The 12,434-nt window shown below is 35.2% G+C and overlaps 2 protein-coding genes across 5 annotated transcripts; both read left to right on the top strand.

Annotated features, from left to right (window-relative positions):
* Positions 1 to 1,417: 1,417 nt before the first annotated feature.
* POLH (Y-family DNA polymerase H) lies at positions 1,418 to 8,235 on the top strand. Of its 4 annotated transcripts, none has more exons than XM_086247568.1 (17): positions 1,428 to 1,520; positions 2,230 to 2,270; positions 2,365 to 2,485; positions 2,588 to 2,699; positions 2,795 to 2,965; positions 3,664 to 3,828; positions 3,965 to 4,068; positions 4,258 to 4,377; positions 4,726 to 4,849; positions 5,584 to 5,697; positions 5,837 to 6,052; positions 6,490 to 6,598; positions 6,689 to 6,819; positions 6,942 to 7,014; positions 7,104 to 7,234; positions 7,459 to 7,567; positions 7,657 to 8,235. In XM_086247568.1, the coding sequence occupies exons 4-17, from the start codon at positions 2,592 to 2,594 to the stop codon at positions 7,944 to 7,946; spliced, it is 1,965 nt and encodes a 654-aa protein (XP_086103694.1). In that variant the 5' UTR covers positions 1,428 to 1,520; positions 2,230 to 2,270; positions 2,365 to 2,485; positions 2,588 to 2,591; the 3' UTR covers positions 7,947 to 8,235. The 4 variants fall into 4 exon arrangements, with proteins under 4 accessions (XP_086103678.1, XP_086103686.1, XP_086103694.1 ...); XM_086247576.1 differs by having other exon boundaries at positions 2,588 to 2,658; XM_086247552.1 differs by lacking the exon at positions 2,230 to 2,270 and having other exon boundaries at positions 1,418 to 1,520.
* Positions 8,236 to 8,856: 621 nt separating this feature from the next.
* Positions 8,857 to 11,621, top strand: LOC147297470 (proteasome subunit alpha type-4). The gene is made up of 2 exons (XM_086247895.1): positions 8,857 to 9,011; positions 10,711 to 11,621. The coding sequence occupies exon 2, from the start codon at positions 10,722 to 10,724 to the stop codon at positions 11,469 to 11,471; it is 750 nt and encodes a 249-aa protein (XP_086104021.1). The 5' UTR covers positions 8,857 to 9,011; positions 10,711 to 10,721; the 3' UTR covers positions 11,472 to 11,621.
* The last annotated feature ends 813 nt before the right edge of the window (positions 11,622 to 12,434 follow it).

Raw genomic sequence — 12,434 nt, forward strand, 5'->3', positions numbered from 1 at the left:
ATTATCGTTTAAGGGCCGTGCCTTCTAATAAGCAACGTATAAAAGCTCCAGCATTGGGATCCATGCTAATTAATTACCTAGCAGTCTTTGAATTTCCCTTATTATTTTGGTACTGATTGGTTATTAATTAGGTGTCTAAATTATTATTTTTCCAAATTTTATATAAATACTTTTATTTTATCCTAATTTAATATATCAAATAAGATTAATAAACTTTGGTAATGTGCCTTTCCGTCTTATACATTTAGTGAAAATCTGTTCCTATCTTAACACATAAGGTATGATATTGGGACAATCTGTTCCTATCTTAACACATAGTATGATATTGGGACAAATAATAATTTAAGTACTTAAATTGACCATTCGAAAACCTAGATTGACTTACATGTCCCTATCTTAACACATATAGATATGATATTGGGACAAATAATAATTTAAGTACTTAATTGAGGCAAGGACCAAAATTGATAAAAACCCTTATTTTTAACATTTTAAAACACTTGAATAACAATTATTGAACCAACTAAAAATTTATCTCCACATTATTAGAGAAGTCCTAAATTCAAATACCCTTACTAGAATCAACAAAGCTACGATATTAGAAAAGTCCCAAATTCAAATCTCTTTCTATAATCATAGAAAAATAAAGGGTTAACTACAAAAATGGTTCATGATTTTATACTGATTCTCAATTTGGTCCACTAATTATAAAAAGTATCAATTTGATCCACGAATTTTTCAAGTTGTACCAAAACAATACAAATGTTAACTTCTATCCGAAAATTAACGGAATAGGTCACATGAAAATATAATGAACGGACTAAAATGCCCCTGAAAATATGGTCACTTGTTCTACACATGACCAGTTTCAGTTAAATTTTTCAATAAAAGTTAACGTTTATACTGTTTTGATACAACTTAAAAAGTTGGTGGACTAAATTGATACTTTTTATAGTTAGTGGACCAAATTGAGATTTATTGTAAAATTTATAGACTATTTTTGTATTTAACCCAAAAATAAAATGAATGAGAATTTTTGAGAAAGACATTTCTAACATTTTGCTAAACAGTTTAGTGAATGATAGTATGATACTCAGTTCTCCATTTGTCGAAAGTGATGGAGAGTTCAAAATTAATAAATGACAGTCGTTAATTAAGAAAAAAAAACATTTCGCTAAACAAATGCTCCCCAAGTATCATACTAAGTTTGCTAACCCGACCTACTAGTGGGCTTGGGTCAGACCATGAATTTTTATAAGCATAAAGCCCAAAGTCAATAGAAGGGCGCAAAGTGTAAAGATGGACCGCGTGTGCAGTTTAGACGAATCATATTTATTTCTGCTAATTTACGCCCACAATATGAATATGAAATATATGATATATCTCAGTCTGTCGTTATTTCTGAAAAGAATTGGATTTGGAGGGAAAAGAAAAGAAAAAAAAAATGCCAGTAGCAAGACCCGAAACATCTGATTCCAGAGTGATTGCTCACATAGACATGGACTGCTTCTACGTTCAAGGTTCCTATCCTTCTCCTTCTCTATGTTCTCTCCGTCTGTGTCTATAATTGTATTTATCGGTGGGTTTTTTTTTTGGGTTAGAGTCGGTGGGTTCTGTTAGGGTTTGGAAATGAGTAAATGGTAGCCAAGAATACAGAATTTTGGAGATACCCATGTTAGTTTTTGGTTGAACGATGTTCTGATTAATTCAGGTGCATCCATTTGGGTTATTAGTTTTTATTTCTTTCATAAAAACCATAGCTTTGCCAGAGAAAATTGAGAACCATGGCTTATATAGTATTTTTGAATAATCCTTCTCCATTCTGAGCTGAACAAATAATAAAGCTACTGTTATAGTGTTATTAGTGTGAATTTTTTATTGTTAGAGACTCTTGATTTTGAAATTTTACAGGCTTGCAGAAAACTAGTAGAAAATGACCAACTGATATAGAAACCATATGGGACTCTTTTATTTTATTTTTCAATCAAAATACAAACTACCTAGTAATTAATCATTATTTATTCTTTCATCAATGAGTTTTTACCTGGTAGATTCTTATAGACTGGATGGAATCCAAGAGATGATGATTATTCTAAGCGAATAAACTTGTAGTTGTTGAACTCTTTGGCTTACGGAAAATGTCCTACAAAAACTGCTCTGATCACATATGGAAAAGCTTGGATATTCTTTCATAATCTTACCTTTATCATATAACTTCCATGTTATTAGGTGATGGTCCATGGATTTGTCACGTAATCATTAACAATGTTGTAAACTTCTTCTCTCATCTGACTGCCCTGTGTTTGTTATATGATTTATATCTTGGAATTGTTTTATATATGCTAAGTGTGTTTTACTTTATAGTGGAGCAAAGGAAACAACCAGAGTTAAGGGGCTTACCTACAGCTGTTGTACAGTATAACTCGTGGAAAGGTGGGGCCTTAATTGCTGTCAGCTATGAGGCCCGGAAATTTGGTGTGAAACGGTACAGATAGTTTCCCTGTTCATATTCTTGTGCCTTTTATAAACAGCTAAGTTTTTTTTTTTTTTTTTTTTTTTGAGACAACAATTAAGGCATGGTTTTCAGTTCAATGCGAGGTGCTGAGTCAAAGCAAGTCTGCCCACAAATTCAGCTTGTCCAAGTCCCAGTAGCACGTGGTAAAGCTGACCTGAACACATACCGCAATGCGGGTTCTGAGGTCTCTAGGGTTTGAGAGACGTTAATGTCAGTTTCTTAACATTAGTGATTCTCATAGAGAAATTGAACTCATGGTGAATTTCCTTAAATATGCAGGTGGTTTCTATTCTAGCAAGGAAGGGTCGATGTGAGAGGGCTTCAATTGATGAAGTGTATCTTGACCTTACTGATGCAGCTGAAACCATGTTAGCTGAAGGCCCTCCAGAAAGCATGGAAGTAATTGATGAGGAAGTTCTCAAGTCACATGTTTTGGGGCTCAATACCGAGGTTGGTTACAATGCTTTGGACATGTCAACTATATGGCTTAGTGTTAATTTGCATTATCAATTTTAGATTAAACTTCTGAAGGATTGACAGAGATAAATTCTTCTACTATCTTAGGTTTTGTGTCCTCAAGCCCCTTATAATATAATGTGATGAAAATGTGTTTAATTGGTCTTTGTTTATCATGTGCATGTATGGAATGGAGATGCAGAATCTATCAATATTTCACACCATATAATGCTTAACATGGACCTTGATTCTTTTCTTTTTCTTAAAATGGATTGGGATGCAGAAGACAACAAATTAATATTTGAAATTACATACTTTTTTTAATTATTCCTTTGGGGTGAGTACTGGGGTTGGATGGGATTTGTGTTTATAATTATTCAGTTTTTGGATTTTAAGTGTCAGGTAGAACTATTAACTGATCCCTGCAAGAAAAGAGATTTGAGGCAAAAAAATTTAGGGAAATGGTCTAATCACTGAAAATCTCTAGTAGGCCTCCCTCAGAGATAAATTTATATTTCTTCTCATTTTTTAATTATTTAATTTATTTACTAACAGAAATAACCAATAATTACTACATTACTGTCCAATTTATGCAAATAAATATCTAGAAATTACCAGTTGCATCCTATTGTTATAAGCTTGCTCATCTTGCATCGGTAATAGTTGTTATACTGAAATTGACTTTGATTCAGGATGGAAGTGATGCCAAAGAAAATGTGAGAAAATGGCTTTGCAGGAGCAATGCTGATCGCCGTGATAAGCTATTAGCTTGTGGGGCTCTCATTGTTGCAGAACTTAGGTTGCAAGTGTTGAAGGAGACAGAATTTACTTGTTCAGCTGGCATTGCTCATAATAAGGTAGAAATGAATGGGGTCCTTAGTTTGAAAATTTTCATTTTTCTTTTCCGTCACCAACTATCATGGTGTCAAAGAAAGTAGTTTACAACAAATTTCGATTTTTGTGTCATCAGCTTATATGTGATTTTGTTATCAGATGCTGGCCAAACTTTCAAGTGGTATGAATAAACCTGCGCAACAAACTATTGTGCCATTCTCATCTGTGAAAGGATTGCTAGATTCCTTGCCAATTAAGAAAATGTAAGTTTTGTTTTGTTATACCTGGAATAAAAGATTTGTGTCAAAATGCTATGCCCATAAAGTGGCTACCGCATTGCAAGACTACATTGCTTAGAGATGAAAAGGAGAAAATTTGATTTAATTTGAAAGTTTCTAGTTGTATATTTCTCAATAAACAGTGCATATTTATGAATCAATCTTTGAATTCAGGAAACAGCTTGGAGGAAAGCTGGGGAGTTCATTACAAAGTGACATGGGTGTTAACACTGTTGGAGATCTATTGCAGTTTTCAGAGGAAAAACTACAAGAACACTATGGAATCAATACTGGGTGACTACTCATCTTTGAATAAATTGCTGTGAATGTTTTAAACTTGTAGATTGTATCTGGAGTATCATAAAGTGTATTTATGTATATCTTGTCTTTGGGCTCAAACTTCTTACATTCTATACATTTTGGCCCAAAGTCTTGATTTTTGAAATATCTTCTTCCTAGTTGTTTGAAAAATAATTGTTTGTCTATTGGTCTTTTTACTGATATTTTCCCATTCTCAAGGTTGAATATAATTTGAAGAAGCACTTCAACATTTATAGTTACTATTTATGTCTCATTTGCTTAGATGATTCAACAGCTTGTCAGGATCTCATTTCTGATCTCTACATTATTCGTGAATCACAGTACCTGGTTATGGAATATTGCAAGAGGTATCAGTGGGGAAGAAGTTGAGGGGCGCCTTCTTCCGAAGAGCCATGGTTCTGGGAAGACATTTCCTGGACCTCAGGCTTTGAAAATGATTGCTTCTGTAAGTAATGTTCTTCTCCAATAGACGAATACTCTTTGCACTAGTCAATGAGTAATCTTGTCATCTCATGTACTTGGTCATTAAGTGATTTAATGTCTTTAATGTCATTCAACTTAGGAGAAATGTATATGCACTAAATATCCTCACATGTATTTCACTATTTAATTCAGCTGTGCATTCTTTATTGTACGGTCCTACTGGCATTTGCAGGTTTCAGTATACTCACAGCTTTATGGTTCTCTCTTTTTGACATGACATAGGTTAGAAAATGCATGCCAGAAATGGTTGATATGGCTTATACATTTATTGTGTTCATATTAGCTAAAGCTTTTGAGAACTTCAGTTGTTCAAAGAGATTAAAGAAATTATAGAATATGAGACAATCATTGACATGCACAACCTTGAACTTCTGACACCCGCTGTCCCCTACCTAAATAGAGCATGTCCTGTTCAAATAAGCTCAATGCCCGCCATTCCTTTACAAATACCTTAGATTCTTGAAAAATCATTTGCCGGAAGATCCCAATTCCTATTATTATTTTATTTTAAAAGAATATTCTGTGACAAGTTATGGTGGTCAGTGAAAGGCAGTCAAACATAAGACATTGTGGTTGTCATTCATGTAATCATATTTTTACTAATATGAACCCCTCATTAGTGTTGCACATGGAACAAAAATGGATTCTAGTAGATTTTCTCTTCAAATGCCCTCACCATTCTGGCTCTTTCTGCAGGTTCAACACTGGCTTAATGAACTTTGTGAAGAATTGAGTGAACGTCTTCAGTTGGACTTGGAACAAAACAAACGGATTGCTCATACTCTCATGCTGCATGCTACCGCATACAAGGTAACTATTTGGTGGCAATTTTGTATTTTGAACTTTTCTGTTATCCCTCTAATCTTTTCCATACCGATTTAGATGTTTTAAGATCTGGTGTATGGTTTCTTTCCATTTTGTTATGTATCAATCATAAGTTATCCTTCAGGCCAGTGATTCAGATTCACAGAAGAAGTTCCCTTCTAAGTCTTGTCCCCTAAGGTATGGGGCTGCAAAGTTACAAGAAGATGCTCTTAGTCTTTTCCAAGCTGCATTGCGAGAGTATTTGGGTTCATACGGAGGCAAAATTCAAGGAAATCAAAACAACCAATGGGGCATAACGTCCCTTTCAGTTTCAGCAAGTAAAATTGTTCCCATACCATCTGTAAGTTTGACAAGACTTGCTTTCTAGTATATTGTGGCCAGCTCCATCCATTGTCTTCTGCACTTCCATTATGATTTCTGGGTCTATCTGCTTTACTTTTGGCCCATATAAATATAGATGCAACCACTTGAAACACTAATAAAAGGGTATTTACAGTTTTCCCTTAAAGAACCTTTGCAGGATTTGTCAGATATGATGCTTTGCGCCTCTTTTTTCTCAAAATGCCCATAACATTGGCGATCAACATGTCATTTATGTTATCTGCTGGTTGGTGTTTCAGAAAATTAACTTATTAAGAATTATTTGGACAAGACATGTCTTAAAATTGAAAAATTAAACTAGCTTCTGGTGCAAATAATTTGCTTATCCAATAATGTAAATTCTAACCTTTAATTTTGATGTGTCATATTGTACAATGCAAATATACAATCTGGCAGGGAACAGCTTCAATCATGAAATACTTTCATGGCCAACGCCCGTCCTGCTCTTCGACAAAGCAATCACAGGATAACCTCATTGAAGAAGCTCCTCCTCAGTCACCTTCAGGTGTTGCCAATCTCCCAGTTGCCCGTTGTCTTTAATTTTTGGCATTTAATTAATTTCTTTCACTCTGATCAAAATGAATTGTACATATAGGTAGTGAAGGGTATTCAGAGGTGAATGTAACTAAGCCACAGATTGAGTCCCCTGATGAAGAAACAAGGATCAAGTATGCTATGCCTGGCTTGGATCAACCGGAAGACAAAAAGGATTTGTTGAATGACCAGGTTTTGGAATTATTTTTTTAGAGTTGTCATGTTAATGGGTCCTAAAATTGACTTCAGGAATATATGTATGTAAACATGAATGTTAGGGAGTATGCTAATCATGCTATATTCTTTCTGTGCAGAATCCATCTTGCTCTTCAACAAATCAGGCACAAGATGAATTCACCCAAGAAGCTTTACCTTTGTCAACCTCAGGTAGTATCTTGCACTGGATGTCACTCTTGGTTATCCTACTTACTGCTTTTATTTTATCTTCCCCTCTATAATGAAGGGCCTCAATGTAGGAAGTGAACACTGCTTGGGAATGAATCAAAATCAACCAATAAAAGTTTATTCTGGTGAAGAACCTTGCGTTAAACTTGCCATGCCTAGTTTCAATAGACGGGAGCAGAAAAGAAAAACAGTGAATGACAAGGTTCAATATGCATTTTCATATACATCTATTTAATGACTTTAATGTTTCTCTTATTCTAATGCTGTCATGAACATGCTACCTAAATTTAACCTAAAAGAAAATACTAGCTATTCAAAATTTTTTGCACCAAGAAAAGGTCACTTGAAATTTGATTTTACCTTATTCTTGTAGCTGGTATCAGGTAATTTGATTTTGGTTAACCTTTTGCTGTTACTTTGTGGCAGGGAACATGTTCAATATTGAGATTCTTTAAGGATAAAGATTCATCTTGTGCACCACAAAAGCTAGAACATGTTGAAAATATAAAAGATGTTAACGCAATGCCATCTGTTGGTAATTTTAGTGTCCCACCTCCTCTCTCTCTCTCTCTCTCTCTCTCTCTCTCTCTCTCTCTCTCTCTCTAAAGTTGAGTTGTGGTGCAGGCTTTCAGTCTAGAAGTGGTAACTGTTCGGATCTTAATCAATCTGAGTTGCCAAAAGAAAGACCTTGTGAAGAAACTGGGTATTCTAATGTGTGTGGTTCAGCTCAAACTGAACAAAGAAGTGGAGCATGGAGTTACAAAATTGATGAGATTGATCCCTCTGTCGTTGATGAGTTACCACCAGAAATTCAACAAGAAGTTCGTGCCTGGCTCAGGCCTCACAAGCGACAGAACATAGTGAAACGGGGTTCTAGTATTGCTCATTATTTCTCACCCTCCAAGAATACATAGTCTATGATGTTATGCAGACTGGTGTTTATATTTAAATCCAAGGAACTTGCTGCTGCTTCGTTCTTTTGATCAAAGATCTAGTACAAATTTGCATAGAATCAAAGAGAACCACATGTACAGCTTTGGGGTAGCTCATGGAAGGATGACAGTGCCTTGTATATATTATAGTGCAGTTTTATGTTGTCCAGTAGAAACATACTAACATTGTAAGTTGATATGTAGTTTAGGGGACAAATTGTAATTTAGACTCAAATTATATAATATAAATGCGATGGAGCGTAATGGACTGGTGTTTTCATATGGAGAAGTTCTTAATAAAATTCATGGAGTTGGGTGCCAATTTTTCCAATCCAATGCCAGCCACATCCCCACTCCCCAATTTAACCCATGCTCAACTAATAAAACATCTTTATGGTGACGAAAAATGCACTGAATCTCACATTGTATTAGAAGTGAAATTGTTGTGACAGACATGGGTCATCATTTTTTATGATTATGAGTTTGATAAATAATCAGGATAAATACAACATCCAATTAAATTTAGATTTATATTAAACTATAAATAAAGAGGAATGATTACTTTATAGACTGCCTATCAAAATTGCATATCTAGATATAATTTTACTCAATTAATGGTTTGACCGTTTGATTGATACTCCAACATTGTAACATGTTAAACTGATGTAAATTTACTCCGTGAATGAAATATCACTTTATGATGATTTTGAGATCCTCAACTTTCTATTTTGACAATCTAGTGGAAACATTTCATATACCTAACTATTCCGAGTTCGAATCCTCCCTCCAATATTACTTCTCGAGCCACACAGATTTGAGGCTTTGAGCCCACAAGCAAAAACGGGTCAAAAAGAAAAGCTTCGGGTCAAGGGTTAATGGGCCGATGCAAATCAAGTTTTAAACGGACGGCTAGGATTAACTTATGCAAACAAGCTTTCTGCGCAAGATAGAAAAGACACATTATTAGGCTGCTATTTGGTTCCCACTCCCTCTCAGTTTTCTTGCTCCTCAGACTATCTCTATTCTCCAAGATCTACTACCCATCAGGTCCACTTCTCTTCTCTCTAACACACACACGCACTCATATCATATGTATGTAAATTTTGCCTATTAAATTTTGGGTCTTTGAGAGAAAACCCAAGATGGGTATAGTTTGCTTTGCCAGATGAATCTTTTTTTATTTAATTTTTAGTTTGGGGTTTGAGTTTAACGTAACACTAGGGTGTGTGAGTGCGATATTATCTTTTCTGATTGTTCTAGGTCAGTGTTTTGTCTTAGTTTTATTGATTCCCGAGAATTTTAGTTGGTTAGGGTAGGAAATTGGAGGCAGGAAGACTGGAAAAGAAGCCTCTGATTACAATTTTAGGGTTTTAACATCGATACTGACATTTTTTTGAAGTAGAATCTTTCATAAGAATAAAAGTATCTTGCTATTATCTGGCTTCTGGGTCTAATTCCATTCTCTCCTTCCCACCCTATTCTCTGAAATATTGAATGCTTAAACTCTTGTTCTTGACCCACTGCCTTGTCCTCTGCGACGAGTCGGTTGATGGATGCTAAATAAAAATCAACTTCTTTTTTTTTTCGAGTAGTTTAGTTACAATATCTAGGTTGAATGTGGAAGTTAAGATGAGTTTTCTACTGCTATAAGACTTTTGTGCCTTTGATAACAATGTGAAGCATTGGTTCTATAGTTGAGTGATCTTCTTAATGGAGTTATAAATATTTATAAATTGATTGGATGGAAAGCTAAACATTTGTAGTTTCAATTCTTTGGTCGAATAGATTGGTTTACTCTCGGAAACTAAGGTTTCAGCTTTCTTTCCGCACATTACTTTATCATGTTTCTTATATCCTGATACCTTTCTTGTATGTGCTAGCTTTCTTTTTAGAGTACTCAAGTTGTAGTGATGGGAAAGCAAGTGATTAACAAACAAATGTTATTAAAGTTTTTGAGTTAGTTGGATGGGAGCAATTCTCTGTAGTGACTATTGGAGTATTTTTAGCTCACTGGACATATTAGTGATTGCAGAATATATTAACTTCAAAGTGAGTGAATGTTAGATATATTCATTACATTTGATCAAAATTAGTATGTGCATGCACGTACCCAATTATTAAAATATCGGTCAATATACCGAAATTTTGGTACCTCCTCAGGCACCATCTACACAGAAAGAGGGGTGGAAGGTGTATCTCTCCACCCTAATGCTGAACTTTGGGAAATATATTGCTGAAGTCGGTAGAAACTGAGGTTAAAGTCTTTGTTTCACCAAAAATTCTGTGGTATATTGGTATGAAATTTTGTTTAGAACTTTAGCTGCTGGAATCAACAACTGGGTTTGAACAGCTGCGAAAGAACAGCTGTTTCTTGCATTAAAAACTGCTGCACCCACAAGAATCTATGCACCATAATACTTTTGTTTCATTTCTTTGTTCTAATACTTGTGTGTCATTCCTTTTCTTCTTCCTCTTAAAATATGCCGTCTGGCCAAAGAAAACAGAACTGTGTCCTAGATGTCAAATATCTGTCACAATATAATATCTTATGAAGCTTACACGGTTAATTGATGAATTATTGATTGGGTTAACATTTCCTAAGATTTCATTTGAAATTTCATGTTTTAAAGCCAAATTTCATCATTGCCAATGATACTTCCGTTAAGCCAGACTACTGATATACTTGTGTGTTATACATTTCTTATGAGCTGACATTTCTTCAATTTCAATGTTGTACTTTTCTCAGTGTGATACAAAATGTCTCGAAGGTATGACAGCCGAACCACAATCTTCTCCCCAGAAGGTCGTCTTTACCAAGTTGAGTATGCTATGGAGGCCATCGGAAATGCAGGAACTGCAATTGGTATATTGTCAAAAGATGGAGTTGTGTTAGTAGGTGAAAAGAAGGTGACTTCCAAACTCCTTCAAACCTCTACATCAACTGAGAAGATGTACAAGATTGATGACCATGTTGCATGTGCTGTGGCTGGAATAATGTCTGATGCCAACATCCTTATCAACACAGCTAGGGTCCAAGCGCAGCGCTATACATTTGCTTACCAAGAGCCAATGCCTGTGGAACAACTAGTCCAATCTCTCTGTGACACCAAACAAGGTTACACACAGTTTGGTGGGCTCCGTCCATTTGGTGTTTCATTTCTGTTTGCAGGCTGGGACAAAAATTATGGGTTTCAGCTTTACATGAGTGACCCAAGTGGAAACTATGGTGGTTGGAAGGCTGCAGCGATTGGGGCAAACAACCAGGCCGCACAATCAATGCTTAAGCAGGACTACAAGGATGAAATCACAAGAGAAGAGGCAGTTGAGCTTGCACTCAAGGTCCTCAGTAAGACAATGGACAGCACTAGTCTGACTTCAGATAAGCTTGAATTAGCTGAAGTCTTCCTATTGCCTTCAGGTAAAGTGAAGTACCAAGTGTGCTCACCAGATGCACTGAGCAGGCTGTTGGTGAGGAGTGGAGTGACACAACCTGCTGCTGAGGCTTAAGTTACTGTGTTCTAATATGACTTTCAGAAAATGATTTGGCACATAACATTTGGAAATTGTATGTTTTATTTGTATGACTTTCTTTCAAATAGACATGATGGATTCTGCTTTGGTAACTCCTTCTGCTATTAAATTGATGAAATTTGGTAAGAGGATCTGTTGTACTTGGGTTTCTTGAATGTGCCAAATGAGAAAAACTTGTGTGGGGCTATTCTTGTTATGTGACAATGGTAATGCTAAGGTAGAACAATTCAATTAAAAATATGACGTGTCCACAATTTGATGATAAATTTTTATTATTTTTTAAAGATATGTCATCTTTGAACTTGATTGCTTTACCATGTGGCAGAAACAACTTCACTCAAGGTTTTTTGTATTTTTTTTTTCCTGCTAGAGGGACTATGTTCATGTGCTTATTGATGTCTTCAATGGCCTAAAATCCAAATATTTTAAACAAGTAAATGCCATATTGATGAAATAGAAAAAAAAAAATGATAAAATCTGTAAGACTCACTTGAAAAAAGGACTTGTTACTTGTCAGGTGTGTGACTATTTCTCACATATCACATTTAGGCCCCACCTCACACATGTGCACGTGTCAATACAACGTTCATGTGGTGTGTTAACCCATGGTCTTGGAAGTTGGCATAGATTTGGAAAAATCTATAAAACCAGGGAACCTGAATGAGTATTCTGCTTTCCGGTTGACAATACCACAGGCAAGTCCATAGATTTGGATGTTCCTCGGACTTCAGCCTATGTGAACTTTGCCTTACAACCCTCGCATTTTATTTTTATTTATACTTTCAACCCTCGTATTTTAGTTTTATTTATCTTAACACTAACATACTCTGATGCACAATAATATTCTTAAATAAATTAAGTAATTACTTAAAATTTTTGTTTTGCTTTACCTTCATTTACAATTTTCTTTATTCTATTTTTGGGTAACGAAAAAAAATC

This window comes from Dryas octopetala, chromosome 1 (assembly GCF_963921425.1).
Source record: "Dryas octopetala chromosome 1, drDryOcto1.1, whole genome shotgun sequence".
Classification (NCBI taxonomy): Eukaryota; Viridiplantae; Streptophyta; class Magnoliopsida; order Rosales; family Rosaceae; genus Dryas; species Dryas octopetala.

Excerpts from the sequence above, each read along its gene's own strand:
- POLH (XM_086247552.1), top strand. The coding sequence starts at position 1,445 with ATGCCAGTAGCAAGACCCGAAACATCTGATTCCAGAGTGATTGCTCAC. Across the intron at positions 4,850-5,583 it reads CTTTGAAAATGATTGCTTCT|GTTCAACACTGGCTTAATGA; the intron begins GTAAGTAATGTT and ends CTCTTTCTGCAG. Across the intron at positions 6,053-6,489 it reads AAATTGTTCCCATACCATCT|GGAACAGCTTCAATCATGAA; the intron begins GTAAGTTTGACA and ends ACAATCTGGCAG.
- LOC147297470 (XM_086247895.1), top strand. The coding sequence starts at position 10,722 with ATGTCTCGAAGGTATGACAGCCGAACCACAATCTTCTCCCCAGAAGGT.